Raw genomic sequence first — 27388 nt, forward strand, 5'->3', positions numbered from 1 at the left:
TATATATATATATATATATATATATATATATATATATATATATATATATATATACTACACTGTATATAATAGTTTTTATAATTGTATAATTATAAACTCTTATGCACTGTAAGTGATACATCTAAGGTGTATGATATAGCATGTGCCATGAGGGGCATTGTTACATTTACACACACTTTATTTAACATGTTTCAGACTGTTAAAGTGAACCACCTGCTTACCGAAATGATATAGTTTCAATTTTAATATAACTCAGACTGTCACATACACCTAGGATGCTCTGAAGACCGACACATTTTCACTTCTAAACCTTTAAGTCTTTTAAACTCTTTCAAATATTAAAAACAGCAACCATTTTTTCCTTGAAAAAGTTGCCTTTTGGTTCAACGGATATACGAAAGCCACACAGGTCTGAAACGACATGAGGGTGAGTAAATGATGACAAGGTTTTCATTTGTGGATGAACCATTCCTTTAATTCCCTCAGCAGCTGAAGTGGCTTTTTGCAGCTGGCAATTACATTACACAGCGCGAACGTTTCAGATAATTATGTATCTCCAGGGCTACGATACACACAGTGTGATAAAAGATCACCAGAGCACTCCTGCGTGACGCGGCCACAATCCACCGTGCCACACAGAATCTATACAGCAGCATGCCGCACTCCCGAAAAAAGCAGGCGCCTGGAGCCGGATCTCATATGCAGCGTGATGCGATTGATTGATGGAGCTCATACAAACTCATTTCAGACCTCGGATCAGCATACTTCACTGTCTGTGCTGGCACAGTTTCATGCCCAGATAACCCATGAGCCACGCAGTCGATGCTGATGTTGTGTCTCTTAAAACTGCATTTAAAATAACTGAAGTTCGCATGTGCCACGATTTTCGGTACAATGCCATCGTCATGTTTTTTCAACAGTGCGAACTGAGCCATGTATAGGTTTAAATGGTATGCGTCACAATGTAAAATTAATTAGATGCATTATCGCGAGTATATCAGTGAAAAAACCTAGCACAAATCTTGTGTTCTGGGAGCATGTTCGTCCTCACAGGGAGCCGATTTAAATGACAAGCGCACACAAAGCAACCGCAAAATGAATTAGCTCCCTTCAGGCAAACGCACGCACACAAATTAACGCGTATTTATACATACGCCACCGCGTGCGCGCAAACAAACAGTTGCACGCGCTTACGTCGAAGAAACGGCAGCCCTGGCCTTTCTCCAGAGAAACGCAGGCGGATAAAAGGATTCCAAGAGGGACGGCTGACTCATTCGGGGCTCCAGAGGGATTGTGGGTATCCTCAGTCACCCGCCACAGACGCTAAAACTAGAACACGTCCAATTAGTGCTCCTCTTCCACTCCTTCGCTGTAGAAGCCTGGCAGGCTCACGCACAATAGCGCAGACGCGCATTCGAAACTTTTCAAAGATGTGTCTACTCTACGGGAGACTTTAAATGAGTCAGAGACCATTCTGATTTTTTTGGCTATTATCAGATAAGCTGAACGGATCTCTGTGACAGATTTTACCCCTGAAAGATCATCTCCCTTTTAAAGTGATAAGTAGCATGTCACGGAGCTGCCAGTTTCAGGACGATAATGATGGGTGTAATGATGACTATACTGCAGGGGAGTTTTCTTTGAGGAGGCTCTGAAATTTGGATGAGAAGTCTATTGCAAAAACAAAGTAATGAAATACAAGACCACATAGTGTCTAAAATACTAATGTCTCTCAAGTAATGCTGTTTAACAGGGACAGTAACAGACACCTTTTCAAAAAGTGTCATCAAAATAAAATAAAATGTTAGGAAAAACACTATATATATGTTTTTCTGAGTATAAGATCATATTCTAGACTGAATAGTAATAATACACTATGCAGTTATGCTGTCCAACACTGACAACAATGGATTCAGTTTCAGGCAGGGAATTGAATCGAATAGAATGAAATAGAATAGTAAAAATTACAAAATAAATGAACAATTATTATTAAAATAAAATGTAAAGTAAAATAAATTAAATTAAAACAAAGAAAATGTTAGAAAAAATATATCTGCATTTCTGAGTACCTCTGCGACAAAATAAATTAAATGAAGGATTATATATACACGAGACCAAATAGTATACTATAAACTAACAAAATACAGTGCAACTACTATAAATAATGTAAAGTTAGGAAAAACATAATAAATGTATTTGTGAGTACCTCTGTGTCTTTGAGCCGTTCTCTGTTTCTGTGAAGTGGAGAGTGGGGCTGATGTCTGGTTGAGGTGTTGTTACGTGTCAGTTCTCCATTCTTCACCTGACCTTCTGAGGCGGCTTTGGGCCTTGACCAATTAGACACATTATCTGCACACAGGATGATATCAGTTTTCGTACACGGCACTTAAAATCAATTACAAAATTCACTATGAAATCACCAAGCTTCGAATTTGCTATAAACAAAACAATAACATTATATGCGATGTAACAAGAGGACACATTTTGGCACACTGCATTAACAAACATCACGCATTTCAGAAGAGACAGACATGCCATATTCTTGCCTGTATTCGATCCCTGTGTGTGGCCGTGGGTGATGTGTTGGGCAGCCTGGCACACGTTGTGCTGAAGGATACTCAGGCATTCTCCCAGACAGCTGAGAGTGGCTGCGGACGTGGCTTTGAGCAGCAGCAGATCCTGGTCCAGGGAGGACAGCGGTCCCCGGCTTGGCAACGACTCAATGGAATTCACCAGGTTCTTCTGTTGGCCTTCTGCCTGTGACATGACCTAAAAATACACGTCAACAGAGAGCCTTCTCTTAGATTCCATTTGGACTTCTAAAACATCTTAATTAAATCAACTCAATACTTGAATTGGGCTTTCTATTATCGGAGCAGCCCTCCGGTAAATGAATCCTTGAATAGAATGCACTTAAAAATTTGACAAAATTAGTTCTATCATCACAACTTTTAGAGGGTTAGTAACGTACATGAACATATGAATGTGTTTGGTCTTGGCAGAACAGATCTGCTGCGGTAGAGCAGGTTAGACTTCGGCTAATATATGCACAACTTGCTGCTGTGAGCGTATAAGAAATACTGCTGCTGCACATTTAACATATGAAACCCCACCAAAGGTAGCATTTATGGATCACCCATAGAAGATTAATACAGGTGAAGCTGGGAAAGGTGGAGGGTTTCTAAAGTGCACTGCAACTGCTACAGCAAGCACTAGCCAAGGATCTGAATGTTGAGCAGAAAGCTCATTGGCTGCTGATACAAAAAGAACCAATCAGCTGTGACTTGTTTTTAATAATGTCAGAGTATGTTAGACCTATCGGACTGCTCCATCTAGAGTTTTATGATAGAACAGCATTTTATTTTACTCTTGTAACTATTAAATATTTGGTTAAAAGTTTCTGTTTTAATCTTAATGTTCAGTTTGAAAAAATATGGCTGCGCCTAATTTCATTAATTATAAAATGATTAGGTCAATAAAAATAGGCACTGAAAAAGGAATTATCATTGTTTTTGTATCTATAGTCAATTTTAATTTCATACTGACATTATCTATCTATCTATCTATCTATCTATCTATCTATCTATCTATCTATCTATCCATCTTTTTATCTGTTAATGTTGTGGTTATGGAAACATCTATACATACATATACAGGTATATACTTACACATTATACAAGAATATTACACAACACAACATTGATAATAATAGGATGTTTTTAACCATCAAAAAAAGCATATTAGAATCTCATTTAAAAAAAAAAATACTTAGCACCGAATACTTGATTAATAGACTGGAGTAATTTAGCTTTGCCAACACCAGTAATAAATTACATTTTAACATATATATTAACATAGCATGTACTTATAACAATATAACAAAAATATTACAACATTACTGTTTTCTAACACTTGCTATGTGTACATACACACATAATTCACAACAAAATAAAATAATACATTTTGAGGTAAAGAAAAGAATAAGTGTAGTAACATAATCTAATCCATGGCTCTGTAGTCCAGGTGTCTGATTTAGAGCAGATTGAGACACCTGTAATCCTGGCGGACTGAAAGTAATCTCCAGGATTAACTCAATCCTATCTTCCTCTCTGCAAAGTGTTCAAACAAATCACATGATGTCAGCTTCAAATCTCTGAGACTGAGAATACATGACATATTTGGGTGTGTGTTGCCGAGTTCACTCTTATTGGGTGTTTATGAAAACTCCAATGTGCCTTAAATACGAGATGTTATGTGATCATGAAGCGAGTCGTGAGGGAAAGTTTGTAGTGTTTGCCATTTTCGTTAGAGTCCGTGGTGAAGGTAATGACCATGGGCTTTTGTGGTGGTGTGGGTATTGAGCAACTCTAATGAAAAGCAGACAGATAGCCGAAGAGGGGGAAAAAGTTGCAGGATGTGACTCATCACTGAAGGTTGCTCAGCACACACATATTTCTCTCTCTCTCCTCTCTCCATTCCAACACTTCAGTGATTGCAACACTATTACAGCACAGCTGTAGTTTTAATGGAGGAACATTAGTCTTCAAGATATCTGAAACAGCTAAAGTTTTATCTAAATATAATAATGAACACTCAGAAGCAAATCAGATTATATAAAAGATGCGCACATACACGGTTCAGTTTTTTTTTTCTTTCATTTTTTAAAATAACATTTTATGCTCAAAAAGGATGCATTTATTTTGTTAAAAACACATTTAAAACAAATATTGTGAAATATTATAATAAAAAAAAACGTTTTCTGTTTTAATATATTTTACATGATATATTTACATAATATATTTTAATTTATTCATGTGAAATAAAACTTAACTTTTCCACTTTATGGTCACATGATCTTTCAGGAATCACTCTAATTACGATTTGTAACATTTCTTGTTATTAACCATGTTGAAGACAGCTGTGCTAAGTAATATCTACAGTGTAAGCTTTGACACGCATTTCTGAGGATGGTCTGATAAATTGAAAGTTCAAAGGAACATACTTTATATTAAGATATCATCTGTAAAACTGCAAGTCTGTAATTTTTTTTTCATCAATTAAATGCATCCCAATTGAACAGACGCATCGACGCTTCGGCGTTTTTTTTTTTTTTCGAGCAATAATTAATTGAAAATATAAAATTTCTGCAATTATTACCAACTCTTCTTGCTGAAAGTTGTTGTAAAACCAGTAGGTTCTTGCTTTTAAAGGAAATTGTTCCAGACATTTGAAATGTTACACAAAAAAAGGTGAAATATCAAAGACAAAAGAAAGTCATACAGGCTTAGAACAATCTAAAGGTGAGTAAATGACGACGGAAGTGTTGTTTTCAGGTAAACTATCCTTTTAAATCCTGTTAAACATTGTTTGGTCCCACAGACATTGACGTCATCTTTAAATAATTCACTGAAACAGGGCTATCACTGCCAGCTCTCTCTGTGACAAGCAAAATACTTTGGGGATTTCTATAATAACCGTCCTGTCTGTCTGCTACAGCATGGCAAACTTTGAGCACAGAAGGGATTTTGCAGTTGCTCATAACCCAGCTCTCATGAAAAATTGATCCGTCTCTTTATACTCACTCCTTGATCCGTTTCTCTCTTTTTTTGGTGAGTATTAAAGTAAAGAGACAGGCATCACAGCTGTCACCTGCTCTCAGCGCTGAATTCCCATGGACCCCTGCGCTCAGGTTCAGGTCTGATCAAGATTCAGAAGCTGAGAGATCACACACAGACACTCACTGTTGTATAACGCTGAGAGAAAAAGACTAAAACAGCATTAAAAGGATAGTTCACCCAGAAATGTACTCTCCCTCATGTTGTTCCAAACCTGTTAGATTTTCTTTCTTACATGAAATAGCACATGACGTAAAACAGTGTTTAGCACATGACTAATGCTAATGGAGGTGACTTAGGTTGCATAATTCTTTTAAAAGTATGTTGTAACTTGTGCTGCTTAATGTTTTCTGCTTAATGATCCTTTTTTAAAGATTCCTGATAAATAGAACACAGAACAACATTAATTTGAGACAGAAATAGTGTGTTGCATTGTCTATAAAGTCAACTTTTATATATACCTGCCGAATAAAATTATAGATTTCTTTTGAAAAAGGAAAGAAACACCTTTCCAATACCACATTTTTCAAAGATTTTTTTTTCTCTCTATATTTGTTGCATAATGTGCAGATGTTATTTTTGATACATCTATTTGACTTTGTGCCTTTGGTAATCAATTTGCTGAATCAAACCATAAGCTAATTTACTTTACAGTATGTACCAAACCGAAGGAGTTGGCAAAAAAATAAAAGTAAAAAAAAGCAGCATGTGATTTTTTTTCAGTTAAATATACAAAAAAAAATGCCACAAATCTATAGAAAATTTCATTCTAAATGGTCAATCCCAAAATTCAGCAGTCAAATATTTTCACAATACCTTCATAATTACACAAGACCAAGTGCCGTCCACCTACAAACAGCCACATCAACACTTCCCTATGAAGATGATCATCTCTAATCTTTGCCAATGATTTCTGTGTGAACGCAATTTCCACTCTTCCACACTTGAGGTTGAAACAGTGTGACTAATTGCACATCAAGCCATGGATAAAAATAAACACGGCAGAATAATTAAAATGCCAACAGTTTCGTGCAACTATAACGACAGTCACTTCAATTCATGAAGCCTTTCAAAACCATATCTACAGGTAATGAAATCAAGCCTTTCAACATTATAATGCTCTCTGCCATTCCAGCTTACATTGCAGGCTGCACACTACCATTCAGAAGTTCAGGGGCACTAGATTTCATTTTCAGAAGAATTCATTCTTTTACTCAGCATGGATTCATTACATACGTAATACGTATATGTAAATATTTAAAAAAAATATACAGTATGTGTGAGTATTTAGATATACATGATAATATACACTACACCCCCATTTATTATGCAAAAACAAAAGCTTTTATTTTGGATGTGATTAATGGTTTGCTATATATATATATATATATATATATATATATATATATATATATATATATATATATATATACACACACACTACAAAATATACAGAATTCCACCTGCTGATAAAAGGTATTAGAGATGAAAGCAAATGTGTGCGAATATGAAAAAAAGAGTTTCTGCTGTCTCCAGTCGGCAAAGGAGAAGTTGTCTCTCTGTGTCTGGTTGTCTTTTCAAAAGCACAGGCGCTTGCCACATCTTTGACTGACAGTGCGGAGATTAGCTCTTTTGAGCTCCATATCAGCAGGTGTAAATGGGCCTGGATGAATTTAAATAGGTGTATGGGGGTGGGCTGGCTCCAGAGCCAACAAAGATGATTTAGTGGGGCTTGACTGAAGACAGATGAATGAAAGGAGGATTGAAAGCCCTACAAAATGCTACATATAAATAGAACGTTATTAAGTCTTTACAAGTACTAGACACAGTTACCCAAAAATGACAGTCAGTATTTACTAATGGCAGAATTTAGAAGAACTGTCCCTTTAAACATGCTTGCCAGCTTTACACCCAGTAAAATATTCTGCCTAACACGCTGGCAAGATATTCAGAGAGATTGCTAACAATAATTTTCACCTCACTGCTTAGATGCACACACATTTTGGAAGTGCATTTTATGAATCTCAGCTGGTTTCCAATGACTTGCATGTTTCCTTTGGACTGTCAGCGAAAGTGACAGTGTCGTCTAATTCGAGGACAAAAATATGGCCTAAGAGCCAGAAAAAGCAGCTGGTTGTCAGGAAAATATCACACTAGGGTCATACAAACTGACGATTTATAACACAGCAAAAATACGTTTCTTAGATGAGATTGTTAAACATTAAATGAGACCTAAATTCAGTTTAAGTCAATAGGATTGTTTCGTCAGTCGGTCTGGTTGTTTTAAAAAGAACAGTTTGAGTTTCTGTACATTTTTGTAGCACAAATAGTCAGAGTTGGAATATTTGGATTTGTGACTGGGATTGTTAATGAATTGAACTTGAACGTTTTTGTTATAAGTACAGACGAATGCACATCATAAAAGTATTATATGTTACATAAAAGATACAAATAATTAACAACATAAAAAAAGAAACGCCAGCCACTCAAACATAATTGGTTGAAAACTAGAACTTAATTTAATCAGTACTGGCTCAGTAACATGCCAAATTTGTCAAGGAATCGTCCACCCATATATTTCAATTTAAAGAAAATTTACTCCATCCTCATGTAGATGAGAACAGCTGAAGATCTGACAAAAACAATCCATAATCCACCTAACAGTTTTGATAACTTCTGAATTATTGCGATGTTTTATCAGATTTCATCAGCTTGAACTTAAATCTGTTGTGAAGAAACAAACTCATCTACATCTTAAATATTAATAAATATTCATCAAATTATCATTTTTGGGTGAACTATTCAAACTATTATACTTTGGCATAAGGATTCATCCATGAGCAACAGTAATACTGATGCTAGGTTTGGCAGTCGTTTCGTTTAGTATTCACACATGAGTGAAATTTGTGTCGTTTTTGAGTCAAAGCTGACAATTTCTAACATTCTCACTCTGCTGTGAGGTATAACTGCAACAATGTCAAAACAATGTGATGACACAAGCTTCCTGCTGAACAGCCACTTTCTGATGCTGACGCAGCACTCACAGGCCAGCCGAGGTTGAGACGCTCCATAAGGGAGTCAGCTCAACGCTGGCAGTGCTGCATATTGAACCACCGTCAACCTTCAAAGCTTAAAGCAAAAGACTGTGTGCTATGTGTAATAACTACTAACATTTCTCAAAATATAAAACAATATATTCAACCCTCTTCATCTACTAGGGTGGAAAGACCTTTAACACAATATCTTGCAAACATCTATGTAAAATTTGTATTTTAACGGATGGAACATTGTTGCAGAAACTGGATTGATTTCCTGTAATAATATTACAAAGGTAAAAGTTAAATAGATTTTGTAGAAATAGCACAACTGATTTCTGACAGACATGAAAGCATTAGTAGAAATTAAAATTACAATCACATTATGTTATATTATGTTATTTCTTTAGATTATTTTAATAGTTTTCATATTATTCCTATTTAAAACTTGACTCTTCAGTAAAAACTTGTGATTTTGTATATATGCATATGATAAAAACAATTATATAATATCTCTATCTATCTATCTATCTATCTATCTATCTATCTATATATATATATATATCTATCTAATTAATTTATATATAAATTATATATAAAATTAATTAGATAAATAACTATTTAACAATATTTACAGGTGAACTACTAGGCTGATCCCCGAAAATCCTGAAGTTGCATCACAGAGTTAAGTCAAATTAAAAAAAAGGACACTGCAAAACGTCAGTGTGTTTAATAACAGTGCCTAGCTGGCTCTATCTGGCTCTGACCGTACCTCTTTGACCTGGTGCAGTCCCGGAGGATGCTGACTGCAGGCCCGTTGGCTGGTGGTGGGAGACTTGTGATGGGTGATGGTGATGACAGAGGCAGGCGTCCCGTGCTGAGGGGTCTGTCTTTGGGTGGAGATGGAGGAGCACTGTGGGACGGGGTGCGGGTGCAGGGAGAAGCTGCGGGTCCGGCCGGCGGAGGAAGAGGAGGAGGAGGAGGTGTTGCAGGAGGAGGAGGAGGTGCAGCCCTGAAAGAGATAGCAGCAATGGCAGCAGCAGGACTGAGAGGGAGAGCAGGCGCCAGGGCCTCGCTTCCCCACGGGCACAGACACCGGCCCTGCGCCACCAGCACGCTCTGCCATCACGCAAAAGAGCATCATCGGCCCGACACAACCAAGACAGCAGCCACATACAGACAGGGAGGGGGAAGAGGAAGCGAGGGCAGTGCATGGTGGGAAAAAAGTGCAATATGAGACGGCAGAGAGAGGAGGAGAGAGCTTCCTGTGGAGTACTGTTCTCCACAGCAGAGAGATAAAGGTTGTCACTCGTCTGAAATGCTTTCATCTCTAAAAGCTATTCGGCACAACCTGAGAACTGCAATCTCATTCCATCACAGCTAATCAGAGACATCATTTGTCTGTGATTCACAAAAGCATTTAGTGCGCTGCTGATGAAAGATGCACAAAAGCAAGTGTCTAATGCATGCTCTTACAAAAATCACAGGTCTAACTAGATTTAGAGGAGGGGTTTTAAGACCGCAAAACTTCCTTACATCATTTCTGTGGAGTTTTTTTACCACACGGCTACGTGGTTTGCGGGGTGTCATGGAAAACTGGTCACCGGCTGAAGAGCAAAAAAGCTTTCCCTAGATGTACAGCGGTGGCTGAAATGATTAGAACACGCATATTTAAGAGGTTGTAGCTGTTTTTGTTGAAATGGTAATTACGATATCTACAAAAAAAAACTAAACAAAACAAACAAACCTTTCATTTTTGGGCTGAGTTGAAAAATAAACTAAAGTTCACAGGAAATACATTGACTCTATACCTGAGAGATTTGCTGCTGTAATTACTGCAAAAGGTGCTGTGCTCTACACGTTCCATGCAACGTTATGATACATTAAATCATGCTTTGGAGGCAAAAATGAAAAGGTTAATATTTTCAGATCTGTCAGGTGTTCTAATAATTTTGGTCACCACTGTAGATCGGGTCTATTCTTCAATGCACACATTTGATACTTTTATTCAGAATTAAATTTTAAAAAGTGACAGAAAAGACATTTATAAATTTCCAAAAAAAACATGTAAAATGTATCGGTTTCCACAAAAAATATTAAGCATCACAACTTAAATCAGCATACTGATTTAGCAAATATCCATGAGAAGATCTGAGTTGCCAAAAAAACATAAAAATCAATCTCACGACAGCAACATTCCCAAAGTCACGCTTTATATAAAAATGATTCATATCAAACAAACAGAGGAGGATGTGTTTAAGTTAAAAAAAAAAAAAAAAAAAAAAAAAAAAAAAAAAGGCAATAGCACCTGTGCATTCTTGAGAAGCGCAAGAGAACATTGCTCTCCTGGGTGCTGCTAAATGGACTCTTAGGCTTGAAGGAAGATCACACTCTTTGATATGACCCAAAATGAGACCACACTATGAGGTTTTCTATACATGCGGCAATGACTATTTTATTCAGGTCTGATGGAGCTCTCCCATCCTCATGCAATTGCATTCTCGCAGTCTAATGACAGTCCATTGTTCAGTCGTATGACATTTTAGCACTGACTTCCAGGTTACATAAGTCACCCTTATAGCAGGGATGTTCAAAGAACAGCACATTCCTGCTACATGTATTTGTGTGTGTGGACCAGAGGTGTGTGTATATATATATATATATATATATATATATATATATATATATATATATATATATATATATATATATATATACACACACATATACAAATACAAAGCTATAATATATAATACTCATCATAATGCTTAACTGATAATTATAATGCGTATAGTGCTTATTTGATGAATACTATACAACACCTAAATTTTATATTGTACAACTGTATTATAATTTAAAATTAACTGTTTTATGTTAATACATGTGATAAAACAGCTGCATTGAAACATTCTTGTTTCATTATTTTTGTTTAAACGCGATACATCGTTTTCTTTGATGAGCAGAAAAAGAAAAGAGGAAAAGGAACAGCAGGTTTTTAAAAAGAAAATCTTATGTAACAATGTAAAGGCCTTTACTGTCACTTTTGGTCAGTGTAGTGCATCCTCGCTGAATAATTTCCATTTGTCTTAAAAGTACAATTTATTTAAAGTAGAAACACTTTGAAATGGGACAAAATTACATAATGGACCTTTACAAAAAGCCTAATAATACTCCTAACACTGAAGGAATAATACAATATACACACTAACTTTAAGATTTATGTTAAAAAAAGAAAATAAAAAATAACCACACCAAGTGCAGAGAATACATGAAGCATCTGTTGCGCACATTACAGATTCAGTCATTAAATTAATAAATATAACACACTGGTAATGAAATATATTTGGCCTTAGGCCGATGATGAAGACCAGGCCCAGATGTGTGTGGTTTCAAATTACTTTGCTTATAATGTGATTAATCAAAGAGACTGCAAGTTTTTTCCTTTTTTTTTTAAGAATACATTAGCAGCTAACACTGGCTTGCGTTATTAGACTTCCATTTGTCGGTCATATATTGAAAATGAATGCTAATAGAAGTCAAACAATGTTTTAGCCTCAAGACTAAATTCCATTCCATTAAAGCTGCACTCCAAATTAGTGGATAACGCCGGTCTCTCCCATTTGTACACACTCATTTTCAGATCTGACTAAAGTTATAGTTGTTCTGCCACTCAAGATTACAATTACAATTACAATAAATAATTTGACACAACATCATCCGCCTAAAACTGCCTGCCGAATGCATATTACTGCATTTGAACATCCACTTCAATCTCTTTCAGCCGTTAAAACAAACATGATGCATCCTGAGGCATGATTTAATGATCTTAATGGAGGTGAAAGCTTCAAGATTAACTCTGTAAGGGTTAAACATACAAATCACTGAGTGTTCAGAGTCAGACAATAGTGGGAAACGGCGCGTGACACGCAGTGTGTTTTTTGCGGACTGACACACCGTTTCTTCCATCAGCATCAAACTGTTGCTTATACTTTTGGAAAATGATAAAGCATGCTATGTTGATAAAAGAGAAATAAGACCACACTTATGAACTGTCAGATGTATAGATCATATGCCTCCATACAGCTACTTATTTTATATCTCAATGAGTTATAATGACCATGACCAATTAAAATTGTGCAAACAATAGCAATTCTGTACATATGTGCATGATTATAAGGTCAAAATAGTGATGGGCAATATGACCAAAATCGTGTATCACAGTACAAATATTAAAACATCTAACCAGAAATTGTATGTAATTTTACAGTAAAATCCAATTAACTGTACAGTTGTTCTTTATGTTACATCTTCTGTTGTTTGATGAATGCTTATTAAATTATTCAAATGCTGTGTGTTGCCATGATGGTGTTTTATGATTGCATGAATGACGTTTTGAACCTTCTATATATGAGCATATACTTTTGCTTATGGCAAAGCTTCTTGTGATGAGTTTTGAGTTTTAAAGCAGTGGGTTTTTACAGTGCAGACTTTTTTTTTAGACTGCTATCACTTTAAGAGCTGCCTAGATCCAGTGTACTGTTACACAAGTTTTGGTCTTTAGCTGTTTGACCTAAATGACTGTATTTACAAGGACACTTGCAAAAAAGAGCATCGAACTATTTAACCCACCCCAAGTCCAGATGTACATTTTCTCAAAAGTTGTTATTAGTGTGGCTTTAATTTGACTGTTTTAACATCCACAAGCTAAAGTGTGTGGAATATTTCTACCCATCTCTACCATTTAAGCCAAATTCCGACATACAGGTATAAACTTGCTATATGACCTAATTTGAAAAGCCTTGTGAAAATGCAGTGTGAACTTTATTCTCTAATGAAAAGAGTAAACAGCATCACAGATATCAAGACTACAGGGGCATCTGTCATCGAAGTAGTGCCTGGAGAGGTCACAGGAAATGGAGAGCGAGTCAGTCAGTACGCAGAACGTGAGAGACAGAGACAAAGACAGGAAGGATGACAAGAGAAGATGCACTTACAGAAAGGACAGTTGGTACATCATCGACGACAGAGTGAACAAATCATAAGAGGACAGCTTCAAGACAAACATCTTGCTTTCTCGAGCAAGAGGGAGCGAAAAGGTTTAAAGGAAGGAAATGAGGGCACTGTGAGCTGAGTAAAATGTAACTGGGTTACCTTGGCACTGCCGTCTGAGTGGCGACGGGCACACAGCTGAAGCTGGGTCATCCACATCTGCTGCTCACGCGCATCACAGGCTAAAAGAAGATGTGAACTATAAATGGCCACATCCATTCATGCTGCTTCCACAGCTACTTTAATTCAGCAAACGCACAACACATAACATAACATAAAAGGTAATGAATATGATAAAAACAACGTGTAATCCTTATTAATAGTCATGCATACTGAAGGGATCATATTTTACTTTAATATGTTTTTTTGGAAAGGCTAACATTCTTTTATCCTTATTTCACCAGTTAAACATGCATTAAAATACCATTCGATATGCAACCAAATGGTTCATACTTTTGGTTAATAATACATTTTGGCTCACAAGTTTATAGAGTGCTGCAGGGATAACATATTTTAGGATATGGATTTTTCAACTGGCTTTTGGATTAGTGCACAAAATAAGCTCTGTGACAAACATGCGTGATTCATCATGATTCATCAAGATCATCCTGAAGACAACTTTTATATATTTTAAAGCCTTAATATTGTCACCAAAACTAAAAAAAAAGCTAAAGTTAGGCTATAAAGAAACTAAACCATGTTTGCTTAACTTACCATTAATTACATTTCCGACAAATCTTTTTCTCTATTTAAAATCTACAAGTTCTAAAATTTTAGACTGAGCTGCTTCCAAAAACATGCTAAAGCATAGATGAATTTGCAATGATGATGTTTAATGTACTGATAACCTTTAGTCTCATTTAGTAACCACTTTTTCCAAGACAAACCACTTAAAATGGTATTACTGATGTAGACTTATTTCAGGCATTTAACTAAAAACCCATTCAAAAAGACAGACTTATTTATAGGTTTTTGGTTACTGCAGCCCTCCATATGAATACGTTCAATGTTCCTTTAAAAATTCCTACTTTTTTTTCTTGACAGCTCATGGTTACCATAAAATGTTATCTGGAATTTGTGAATATTGTTTAGATGCATCCTTTTGTGTAACAGCATATGTGTTTTGAAGGACACAAGGTTGAGACAAAATCTGTTTTCTGAAATGTTATGTGTAAATATGGAAAAACGTTTTTAAATGATTAAATACGCAGAAATACGCATACGTTTTTAGAATAAAAATATGAACTCTGGATGAAGATGGTTTTAATGTTCTTGTCATAAGAAACATTTTTAAGTTATCAATCCATAAATTTAATTCCTTATTAACAAATACAGTAAAATATTTAAGTGTATTTAAGTGCTACTGAAGTGGGGATTTCTGGTGTTGGGCATGAGGGAAAAAAAAAATTCTGAAAAAATATCCTTTAAAAAATATGAATTTCGATTAAAAACTTCATACAGAGAAAGCAGTAATAAAATAAACACTTTTATGCGTATCATGTATGTTTTCTTTCCACTAGTCTTAAAGATGTGACATAATGGAAGCTAAACAGCCCCAAATCAGTTTTTTTTCTTGCCCAAAGAAGATCCAACAGGGTTTTTATATGACCTATGAATATCTAGTTTTAAGGTCATTAGGTATGGTATGGTTGCTCAGGTAGAACAAATGCAGGCTTTTTTTATCATGCCAAGAACGAAAAACTCAATTTGTGGCTTGTCTGTAACCTGGGGTAAGAATGAGAAGGTGTGAAATGAGAAAAATAGCACCTGAAGATTATCATTTCAGTACGCTGGAACACTGGGAGCGGACGAGACTCCGCCTGCGGCGAGGCTGTCAAACTACTGGGAATATTGCTGGAGGTGACAGCTTTTTCTCCCGGCGAAATCCATCCTCTCACAACCTCTCCGAAATTGCCTTTGTTACAAATGGCTGATTTGGCTGGTGGCATTTTGCTTGTAAACTGACTAAATGAGTTCTCAGAGCCGCCTCGGACCAAAAGAGAATTTTGATGTAAAACCACCATAAAAGATTGTGGCATACACTGAATGCCAAACGTGAAAATACTCCTGGTGTACTTGAAATGACACGAGAGAAACAGAGAGAGTGGAAGTATGGAGATTTAATCTGACAAGAAAGTTGCTGGCAGGAAAGAAAGAGTGAACACGGACAACTAAATCACAGATAAAGGGGGAAGCCTGAGGGGAAAAAAAACACGTATCAAGAAGATATTTCCTTAAGAGACGTCGCGCGAGACGGTGTGGGGAGACTCAAGTTAAAAGAGAATGGAGGTGGAACGGATCAAATGGCCATGTTAAAAGCAAAGGCAAAGGATTGAAGCACTGATGAGAGAAAGACGCTCACCCCGCAGTTTGAAGAAATCTCCATTTGCAGCACAGACTGTGAACATGTAGGGAAACTCATCACTTGGGGCCACCGAGGAGCCGATGAGGGGCAGGGACCCTCGCGGCTTTTGGTTCTTACTGTGCTCGTTGATGAAATACTGAAGCTGGCCGAGCTCAGGGTCCAACACAAAATACCTGCATGATGAAAAACAGAGAAGAATAGGATTGCATTATAACAAACGTAGATTTTGACAAAGTGTGATGCCCGACGTTGGTTGTTTTGTATAACTATGGAGTTTCTATTGGTTGCCAGGGTGCTGCTATTCAGTTGCTAAAATGTTTAGAGTAGTTTTATTATGCATTGCTATGTGGATGCTTTGCCATCTTGTTGGTTGCTAATGTGTTTTCCGATGTGGTTACTAAAACGTTCTGAACGGCTGCACTAGATTTAGGGAATTTTATTTTGGGTAAGATTATTTTGATTTCATATGATGCTTATTAGAACAAATAATGAAGTAATTAGTATATATATATATATATATATATATATATATATATATATATATATATATATATATATATATATATATATATATATATATATATACTGAGTTCTAAATATTCTATTCAAGCTCCACACTGGAGAGCTGTTTAATAGCAGAAAATGTAAATCTATCTGAAAGTTTTTACTACTTTAAAGCTGCTTGCTTTAAAGCATTTTCTGTATTAAGTGTTATATAAATAAACATGACATGACTGAATTTTACAGAGTTGGTGTAAACATCCACATCGCTATGATCAGATGCTTTCTTAACTGCTGCTTTCCCACTCATTTTTGCTGTGTTTATTTATTTATTTTTTATTTATTTTATTATTGCCTTTTTTATTTTGTTTAGACAGCGTTTAGACAGGGAGCAAAGTGGGAGAGAGAAAGGGGGGGTCAGGATTGGGAAAGGTCAGCGAGCCAGGCCTCAAACTTAGGACACCTGAAGCGCAACGATGATATTCGACGTCACGCTGATATTGGTACCAACGCTTTTATTTTGCTTTTGAGAGGAAAGTGCGCAGATCATTTCTATATTCATCATGTCTGCTCTCAGTCAAGATTTGGCAACACTGTCCAAAATAATTTCTGAAAATATGGCAGGCTGCTGCTTCAAGCAGTGGTATAAACATAATTCAATTCCAATTGAGTTGATCATTATTAATAATCGCAATTACAATTTCAAGGGAATGATAGACAATTATGATTTGACTACTACCAGGTGAAATCACAACAATTTATTTCTATTTATGTCCAGAAAAAACATGAAAGTCACAATATATGCCAAAGTTTATTACTTAAGGTGTTTGTTAAAAAGTATGAATAATAGTACCAGCGTTGTTCGCTTTAGAAAACACAAATGCATACAGCTAGTGCAACTGGCCTAAACAAAAAAGCACATGAGGGTTTTTACTGTGGCCATTATTGCTGTCTCTCTCCTTTCCTTCCTCATTATTCGTGATGTATTACATGCCACGTCTGGTTCCCCACTGACAGAGCCAACCAGAGAGGTGCTTTATACTGGATCGTAACTCTGCAGGGAATGGATTGTAATCATGCGGTTTGGGTGCTATAACACAACAGTCACCCTCTCTTAGTAAAAAATGGATGTGCTGCCAATTTCATTTCCACGGTCTCTTTGATGGGGTCTCTAAAAGCTAGACAAAGACACATCATTATTTTAAAAAGCAGCTAAAAGTATGAAGATCAAAGCGGCAACAAATGCATTGCTTTTGATGACGGGGGACAGACAGACAATCGCTGTGGACCTCTGGTGACATTTGCTTACATAACATCTTTCCCCAGTATGATTCACCATAAAAAAAAATATGTTATATATCCCCTCACCAAAAATGAATAAAAATGCTAATATAATAATAATTATTATTATTATTTCACGTCACATTAAAAATACTTTAATATAACATGAAATGCAATAATTTTGACTAAATGACTAAATAAAATCAATTGTTTGATTTATTTATATATTTTAATCTATTCACAGAACTTCTTACTTGAGATATGCTGGTTCTGCACGATGTAGCTGTAAATACAATTTAAAAAGGCATGATGATTCAAAGAATACCCCGGCATATTATGTGGCATGATCAATCTCTAACTGTGCTAACATGCAACATGCGCTCAGTGGTGAATTAATGAAATCTGCGATAGCCGTTCTCTTAGCCGTTCTATTCGGTTATTTATTCTCTCCAAGGTCCAGTTGTCATCAGGTCAAAGTATTGAGTGGCGTGGAAACCCCTCTCTCTCAAACACACACCCACAAATCATTAAGCACTAAACAGTGACTAGTGCTGAGGTTAACGCGAGGGCTATTTCTGAGCCATTGCGGAGGGCGGGTAACCCTCCGGTCCTGATGCTCGTTATATGCTTGGCCTGTTCCTCCATCGATCGCTGGACTAAGCAACAGAATGAGCACAACATTATGGATGTGAGGGATTTCCCATCACGGATGAGTCATAGTCTCTCCCAGATGAAAGAGCCTTAACTGTGGGCTGTGCTGCACTCAACCCTGCAGCACACACAACCGTGAAATCTGACAAAAACAAAAAACCTCCCGCTTTCAATGAGAGCCACTTGCTTTGGAGTGTTTCTGCATAGCTCAGCTGGTAAAGAGCCATTTCACATTTAGATTCCTGACTACAAATAGACCCTTTCATTATAGGAAGGTCCTTTAAAACAGAGGACAATATCATGAAATCATGACCTTACCGACCACTGATGTCAATTTTCTAGATGCAGGAGACCTTCTTAATTCTCTCAGACTAATATCTGTATTACTACGTACAGAATTAACCTTCCTACTAATGCAGTTTTACTATGCTACACAAATCTGCAATGAGCCTGTAGGATAAATCAAATCGTAAGAGAATATTACATAACACCAGTACTTAGATAACAGGTAGGCAAACTACGGGGTGTGATCTGAATCGTCCATCTTAAAAAGATTTCTCTAGATTATACAGAGGGCAACATTAGTAAATGTGACATGGACAGTGTCAATAACTTTCTCACGGTCTCCTTTGTGTCTAGATAGATGCGTGTATATAGGCTATATGTATTTGTACTGTGTGTCTACACACACACACATACATACATACATACATACATATATACATATATATATATATATATATATATATATATATATATATATATATATATATATATATATATATACATACATACAGAGAGGGACTTTGATTTTTATTTGATGTTTATTAAATTCTTTTATACTGCTCTGAAAAGAAAACTTCATACACGATCAAAAAAATCAAACACGATCTTTAAGTAGGTGGGCAAAGCTGCCCAGATCTTCAGCATCAAAAGGGGAGAAACCGAACAAATGTAAACAATGAAACATATGATTTCATTCATGCATAGCGTCATAATGCACTGGAATTACCCGCGTTCTGTTTAATGCTGGAAGATGACGTGTCTTCATTCTTTGATCCAGATTCTGGATGTCACGGAAATTACGAAATGATATGATCCTGAAATGCCCAGCATTGTAAAAATCCGTACTCTAATTCTACCATTAAAACATTTGACATGGCGTACGGTTTTAAAAGTTGCCGAGTGTGAGCAAGCGCCGAAACTCTTTACCTGTTCTGCCAGCCTTGTAGTAAATTGGTGTATTTGTTCAAAACCCCCTCCAAGTGTCTCTTTTGGGTCTGAGACGGGTGAGTGTCCGAGACAGCCCCTGTTCCTGGACTATAAGAGCCGCTTCTTGCCTGTCTGTGTGCGGGATTCCCCAGATCAACGGACCACTTTCCTTTACTGTTCCCCGAATGCGACACGTTCAGTGATTTTTCCATGATTTATTCCAAACTCTGGATCGCGCAACGTGACGGTTCAAAATCCAAAGCACAGTTTCAAAAGCAAAACAAAGACACTGCTGAAAATGATCATCGTATGGAGAGGAGGTGACTGGAGAGTACTTTCATTTTTCTCTTGCTGGCTTGCCTTGGACTCTTTAATGGGCTTCTCCGTGTTTCCATTGGAATCGGTGTGTGGTCACTCCCCTCCCGCGCTCCACCGACAGGAATGCTGCAGCTTATAGGCTACATCAGAAAGGCGCTCGTGAATGTGAATAATATGATGGTTGAACGTAAATCCACGCCCCCTCATTATCATACGTCCGAAAAAAAACTGCATTAATAATTAAAAAACCCTGAATATATATTTAATATACAGAAATGTATAAATTAAAATCCGTGAATAAAACAAATGCAATTTATATTAATAAAATCATTAACATTTATTTAATATTTTATTTTTTATGTGTGCTTTGAGACGTAAATTACAATAATAGGATTTCTTGATTATTTAATGACGTGTTTATTTTATATTGTCGCAGTTGCAAACCTTTAGCAATTGTTATTATTGTTATTATTATTATTATTATTATTATCATTGCATTTGTGGGTCTTTTGTAACATTATATCAAATCTGCATGTAAAGACATTTGAACATTAGCAAAAACAGAGACGATTATGCAGATTTTGTCCTTGATACTGTATTTCTTTAAAACTGTAAGTATGCATTAAATAGATAATGTAATGTGCCATTCAGGAATATTAATTTATTTAGATATAAGATTTAATCTACAATATAAGTACAGTGAAAAATTAATTCCACACCGAATGAACTGCGGCATAGACATGAACTTGGTCGGTCTGTGTCACGGTTTTTAAAGCCACTATTTTTAGGCATAACAGGTAAGTTAACCTGTGGAACAAGACGAAAAACTACAACTCCCAGAACCCCCTGCTACTGTTGATGACGCAGTCAAAAGTCGACCGACACGTTACCTCCCACCGACTAACTGCTTGACTTTATAGTATTATTATCTGTATTGTTTACTTGAAACTCTTATTCACTTGTGGAAAGCGAAAGTGGTTATGGCTGCTCCGCTGAAAGTATGTATTGTTGGTTCAGGAAACTGGTGAGTATGAACGTGTAATGATTATATATGATCAATATGTGATTGGTAATGAGATTAATATACAGAACATATGGCGTGGACCAACTGTTACAGCTCAGACATGACTTGCTCAGATTGGAGCGCAAGTTTAATTCCGCATAAGAAACAGCGCTTACAGCGAGCTGATATTCAGATCCATATGTTAAGCATTATTATTCTGAGCAAAATTAAGTGATTAATGACTTAACTGTATTGATCTGAAGATCTGCATGCTGTATAACCCTCATTTGACTGCAGCTGGCAAAGCAGCTTCTCGGAGTTGTAAACCCTGCTTGGAATGTCTGAGTGAACTGCTGTTTAACAACAGACTGGCGTTTTGATTAAAGATACTGTTGTGTTTTTCTGTGCCAAGGGGCTCTGCAATTGCAAGAATTATTGGCACCAATGCACAGAAACTCCAGCGCTTTGCCACCACAGTCAAGATGTGGGTTTATGAAGAAATGGTCAACGAGAAAAAGCTCTCTGAGATTATCAACACCGAACACGAGAATGTCAAATACCTTCCAGGCTATAAACTCCCAGAGAACGTGGTAAGACAGTTCCCAAATAGTTTGTAAACAGTGATAATTGTGGATGGTAAATAATTATATTTTTGTAAAGAAATAATGGTAAATACTGTGAAAAATAATGTGTAAGTGTCATTCGCATTTTTTAATGGAAATGATAATGATTAATATAATAATAATAATAGAGGTAAGCAGATCATTGTGAAACTTAAATATTTAACTTAAAATGCATATTGGATTTTCTTATTTACACGCTTGCCATCTGTTGGCTATCGTTTGAAACCAAATCATCTTTTGCATACCATTCTGCGTAAATATAGTCTTGTTCAAGCTAGCTAGGGTGTGGATATAAGCATCAGATTTCTGGTGTTTCTCTCGTAGGTTGCGGTGCCGCAGCTTCGGGAAGCTGCAGAAGGTGCTGACCTACTGGTGTTCGTTGTCCCTCATCAGTTTATCCGGAAACTGTGCGATGAGATGGTGGGCTGTGTTTCGGATAAGGCTCGTGGAATTACATTAATCAAAGTAAGAATATTCTGTATCGTGTATAACCGTAATGCTTTTTCGGTTTTGTCCTTGTTTAACTTTATCCTGATGCAGACTTAAGAACCAATTTGTTACTGCAGTTTTCAACTAGATAGTAGTTGTCAGTTAGGCAGTAATTGGTCTAAAAATATTAAAATACAATGCATTAAATGCTTTCAAATGCAATAAACATTTTGCGTGTGGGTGTAATGGAAGGGGAAAGTGTCTAAAATATGATCTAGACATGAAAGTAAGTACTAAAAATGTATTTTTAAGTTTAAAAACAGAGATAGTTAGATATATAAGATCTATGTATTTATTTTGAAAAAGTTGCACTCCCAATGAACTTGGCTTAAAAAACTGAAGGGCTATAAATTAGCATAACGATTCTTTTCCAAATCCACTTTCATAATGAACCAATGATTAACCATACAAACGGACAATAATTTATTCCCATTGTTCTACGATAATGAATGCCACAATATATTTTTTCTGTTAGACAAACAAGATGGAGCAACAATTTAAGTAATGGTCTAAACAGCTAAATAATATTCCTTTATACTTTCTGTATTATGCTCTGCATATTATAATCAAATATTATGTGGCTTTCCATGACAGTTTTTGATTTAATATTCCAAGCATCGGTCAATCCTTATTTGTCCTCTTCCATGCAGACAGGACGTTTAGGAATGAACAATGCTGAGAAGTCTCAAGCTTGACGTCTTTTTTAAAAGTGCACCATATGTGGAGTGACTCATGGGTAAAAAAGGCCCTCTGGCCTGCTGGCAATCTCTTCGTGTGCAATTTATCTCCTGGTGCCAGTTTGTCTCTCCTGTTACTGGCTGTGCCGCACAGCGCTTCATCTCTCCAGTTATACCTCACCAAATTAGATTTATCCTTTCCACTTCACTATTTGAAAAGTAGCCTAGTTTCTTGCAGTGTTACCTATTTAATTTTAATAGATGTGGTTTGTTTGTTCTCTTTTTCATATTACTGCCCATTTCTTGGGCAATCATTTCACCTCCTTTTATTATTTTGTTCTGCTTTGGTGTTCCTCATTTTTTGAGTCATTAGGCAAAGATGGTCCAAACAGCTGTGCTCCAGAGTTATGTCTACTGAGGGGGAAATGGTGTGATGCTACATTTAAAAAAAACCATCTCTGTAAACTTTTTACTTCTTTGTAGGGCATTGATGAAGGACCAGAAGGATTGAAGCTCATCTCCGATATAATTCGGGAAAAAATGGGCATCGATGTCAGTGTCCTGATGGGCGCCAACATTGCCAACGAAGTGGCAGCTGAGAAGTTCTGTGAGAGCACCATTGGTGAGTGAACCTCATCCTAACAAATAAACATGCTAAAAAGCACCAGGGGCAAACTCAATGGGCATTTTCTTCGATCCACAGGCAGCAAGGTGTTGGAGAACGGCATCTTGTTCAAAGAGCTCCTGCAGACCCCTAACTTCAGAATCACTGTGGTGGATGATGCTGACACAGTAGAGCTCTGTGGAGCCCTCAAGGTAAATATCAGTCTTGTTTCGTTGCTCATCCCAAGGGAAATATCTTGATTCTGGCACCTGAGATGCAGGGCTTCGGAGGGGCACGACTCAGACCTCTGTGTAAAGAAGAGCTTGCAATGCTGAATTTACAATTAGTTGTTGTAAAGCTTCTTTCTCCCTAGTAAATAGATTGTTAAAATCTTGTAATATTGACAGGCTTTGACAAATACTCTAGGTTATTTACTGTTTAAAGGGTAAGCTCGTTCTGTTGTCGTACGCTCACCCTCACGTCGTTCTAAACCTGTATGACGCGTCTTTCTTCTGTGGAGCACAAAAGGCTTTGAGAAATGTTTGCGGTTTTATCATTATCCATACAAGACATACGATTAATTTTGCAAGCCACAATTGCAATGATAATCAGACATCTTTCTGCAGAAAATAAGAAAAACATCATGCATGTTTGAAACAATGTGAAAGTGAGTAAATCGTGTTGGTAACTGTTCTTGTTCCAAACCTCAAAGAAGAAATGTTAAATAAACAATAAGCTGACAGTTGTTTTTTCTCATGTGATGAAAGTGAATTTGGGCTGTTGTTCGTTTTTGGGTGGACTGTTCCTTTAAGTGATGAATATAAATATAACAAACATACTAAATGTTATGGTTATACTTGATAGTTATGTAGTTGTGCATCTTCCAAATTGATTTTGTATAAACAAGTTAAATTTATTTATATGTGTGTATGTGTTAATAGCTAATACTAGAAAACACGATCAGGCACTAATTTGTAGCATATATATATGAAAGTGCACATTTTGCGCACACAATATTTAACTATAAAATAGTTGCACTTTCTAATAACTCTTAATTCCTTAGTTTCTAATACTAGAAAAAATCAGGCACTTTGATTTAGAACATTGTTGCTGTGGGTTGCTGTGGGCGCAGGCTTCTGCGATGGTCTGCGGTGTGGAGACAACACCAAAGCAGCTGTCATTCGACTGGGATTGATGGAGATGATCGCCTTCGCCAAACTCTTCAGCAAAGACGATTCCGTATCCTCTGCCACATTCCTCGAGAGCTGCGGCGTGGCTGACCTCATCACTACCTGCTACGGTGGAAGAAACCGGCGCGTGGCTGAAGCTTTTGCCAGGACAGGGAAGGTTAAAAGGAAACAGATTCATTTTTAGCCTTTCATCACTTGCCTGATAGCACGTAATTTATGTTTTATGGATTGAAGGAAGACGCCGAGCATTAGGCACATTTGCTGATGCAGAAAAGATCGATACAGATTTCTTTTTCTTTCAGAGCATCGAGGAACTGGAGAAGGAGATGTTAAATGGACAAAAGCTTCAGGGACCATTGACTTCTGCTGAGGTTTATCATATTCTCAAACAGAAGGGCCTAGTGGATAAGTATGTGTAAATGTTTTTTGGTTGTCATTGCTTCTAAATAATAGTCATATATTTATCATATGAATAAGATCATATATTGTTATATATTTACAATAGCCTCCTGAAATGATGCTCATTTAGGTAACACAGGTTCCAATTCCATCTAACTTTTATTATGCATGAAAAATAATACATTTTCAGTGAAGATCGCTCTCTGTCTGTATCTCTTTGTATTTGGTATATAATATTAAGGTGTAATATGGTACAAATTAGTGTACAGTGACATTAAGTTATAAAAATGCAAATTCCACATTCTAGTATTAGATACACTGCCAATTATGAGTAGTAAATTTAAGATTTCTATTCTTTGTATTCATCAGTGAATCCTGAAAGAAAGTGTATCACAGTTTCAACAAAAATATTTAGCAGAGCAACCGTTTTCAATATTAATAATAAGAAAGCACCAAGTTAACATATTAAAATGATTTCTGAAGTGTCATATGACACTGAAGACTAGATTAATGGCTGCAGAAAATTCAGATTTGCCATCACATGATCTTGAAAGAATCAATATGACACTAACTTGTATCCTATTTATGGAAAGTGCTGGATACATTGCACCACTCTCCATCTAGCAGACAGTGTCTAAATGACTTGCTGTAGGGCGCACTGATCTTTGTCTAGATGCATTTTCAATATCGGTGACATCTCAAATCTACATTGTTTTCCAGGTTCCCACTGTTCACGGCTGTTTATCAGATCTGTTTCGAGGACAAACCAGTTCAGGACATGATCACCTGCCTGCAGAGCCATCCGGAACACCTGTGAGAGTTCCTCTGTGTCCCCTTCTTCATCACCATCCTCTTCGTTCTGTTAGATGGTCCTACCTCCAACATTTCTCATTTTCTTCATTAATAAGTTCTCTTTTTGTCCCAGGTCCAACTCTACACTAATGGTTAGGCTTGAACTCAGGGGTTTGTTTCCAACCCAGCAGGTTTTGTGGCTAATGTGCTCGAAATGATTTTTCAGAAAAGCCATGTGTTTGAGCCTACATGGCATTTTTAACTCTTTTTCTCTCTGTCTGACTGCCCTCTTGTGGATGGCCCACAATATCACCTCACTGACAGAGATGAAATGCCTCTTTTTAAATGACGGTGGAGACCTCATCATAGAGGCTCACTACACGTCCATATTGAGAGCAACATGACACGACTGCAATGCCTCCGTTACAATCTTTACGATCCTGTAGAACCAGCATAATACCAGTTTTTATAGTTACGCTTCATTTAAACTAGGTTTAACACGCTTTATTTCCGTTGTAATTGCTTAGTTTAATGCTGATAAATATTTAAACTGCCATTTACACTGAACTTTTTGATAGATTAAGTAAAACTTAGATTTCTGTGAAGATGCCTTTTAACTCCTCACTGGTCAGGAACAGCTGTCGCAGGTCAACGAATACTTGAATGGAAGTTTTGTTTTGTTTTAAAGGACAGTATATTCTATAAAAGGGGCTTAAATCGGTCACCTCAGTTTCCCAGCAGCCCCCTTTTAAGACCAAGTGCTTTCAAGACAGGGAACATAAAACGTGTTATAGAATGACATAGTTGTCTTTACTTTTTATCATGTTACAGTAAAAACTACAGTGTTGCATATCTAAATTTCAAGAATGCATTGAAAACACAAATTATTGAATCCCTAAATAGTAACTACTTTAGCATCCTGATCAACTACCATATCTACAGTTCCAGTTGTAATAACTTTATGAAGATTAGCATTCAAATACTAATGTAATCTTTATTTATACCATGAAAAAAAGTAGTATTAAGATCTGTGATTTTCAAATGAAGGAGCGTTTTACAGGAGCAGCTAGTGTTTGGATCTATAATGGCCTTCTGTTTTTGTTTTTTTTTCAAGGCTAGCTCTTAGCATGTATCTGTTACAGTGTCATTTCTGTTGTTTTTATTATTTTCAGTGTTTATGTAAGAGTTTAATTCATACTACAAGTATTCAGCTGTGGAAATGTTGAAGTGTACCAAGTCTAACACTCCAGTAGATAAACTATATACGTTTTCATGTTGCTATATGAATCCGTCCTGGGTTTTTTTTCCTGAGAATGTGATCATTTTTGCAAGTTGCGTGTCTAACAAATGTCAACAAGGCTGAACGTTGAAACAAATGCTGCTTTTGAAAGTAACCAATAAAATAATCTGTGCTAAATATTTGTTCCAGTAAGTGTTTATATCGGTATACATTTTGAGATCATAAAGTAGCATGCAATAGTCCCATGCAGCACATATAACGAAGGAACTAAAAAATGGTGGTTTATGAAACTTACAAAATCACAAAATTGAATATTGTTTTAGATATTGGGGCAAAACAAATGT

General features: G+C 36.5%; 2 protein-coding genes across 3 annotated transcripts in view; one reads left to right on the forward strand and one right to left on the reverse strand.

Annotated features, from left to right (window-relative positions):
- The window catches only part of osbpl10b (oxysterol binding protein-like 10b), a 38530-nt gene extending 18365 nt beyond the window's left edge, over window positions 1-20165 (reverse strand). The window contains exons 1-6 of one of the 2 annotated variants that reach the window (XM_043261790.1): window positions 19710-20165; window positions 16062-16237; window positions 13802-13881; window positions 9423-9662; window positions 2547-2769; window positions 2207-2349 (exon numbers count right to left, since the gene is read on the reverse strand). In XM_043261790.1, the coding sequence (XP_043117725.1) occupies window positions 2207-2349; window positions 2547-2769; window positions 9423-9662; window positions 13802-13881; window positions 16062-16237; window positions 19710-19921 (1074 nt within the window). In that variant the 5' untranslated portion in view covers window positions 19922-20165. The remainder of the gene's footprint in view (window positions 1-2206; window positions 2350-2546; window positions 2770-9422; window positions 9663-13801; window positions 13882-16061; window positions 16238-19709) is intronic. The other variant, XM_043261791.1, reaches the window with a different exon arrangement.
- A 728-nt stretch (window positions 20166-20893) lies between these two features.
- gpd1l (glycerol-3-phosphate dehydrogenase 1 like) lies at window positions 20894-27221 on the forward strand. Its single transcript, XM_043261480.1, is given in 8 exon segments — window positions 20894-21051; window positions 21443-21620; window positions 21978-22118; window positions 23303-23441; window positions 23523-23635; window positions 24510-24770; window positions 24916-25022; window positions 25733-27221. Coding segments are annotated over 8 exon segments (1080 nt in total). The 5' UTR covers window positions 20894-21007; the 3' UTR covers window positions 25830-27221.
- Window positions 27222-27388: the final 167 nt, after the last annotated feature.

Source organism: Puntigrus tetrazona, chromosome 16 (assembly GCF_018831695.1).
Source record: "Puntigrus tetrazona isolate hp1 chromosome 16, ASM1883169v1, whole genome shotgun sequence".
NCBI classification, from domain to species: Eukaryota; Metazoa; Chordata; class Actinopteri; order Cypriniformes; family Cyprinidae; genus Puntigrus; species Puntigrus tetrazona.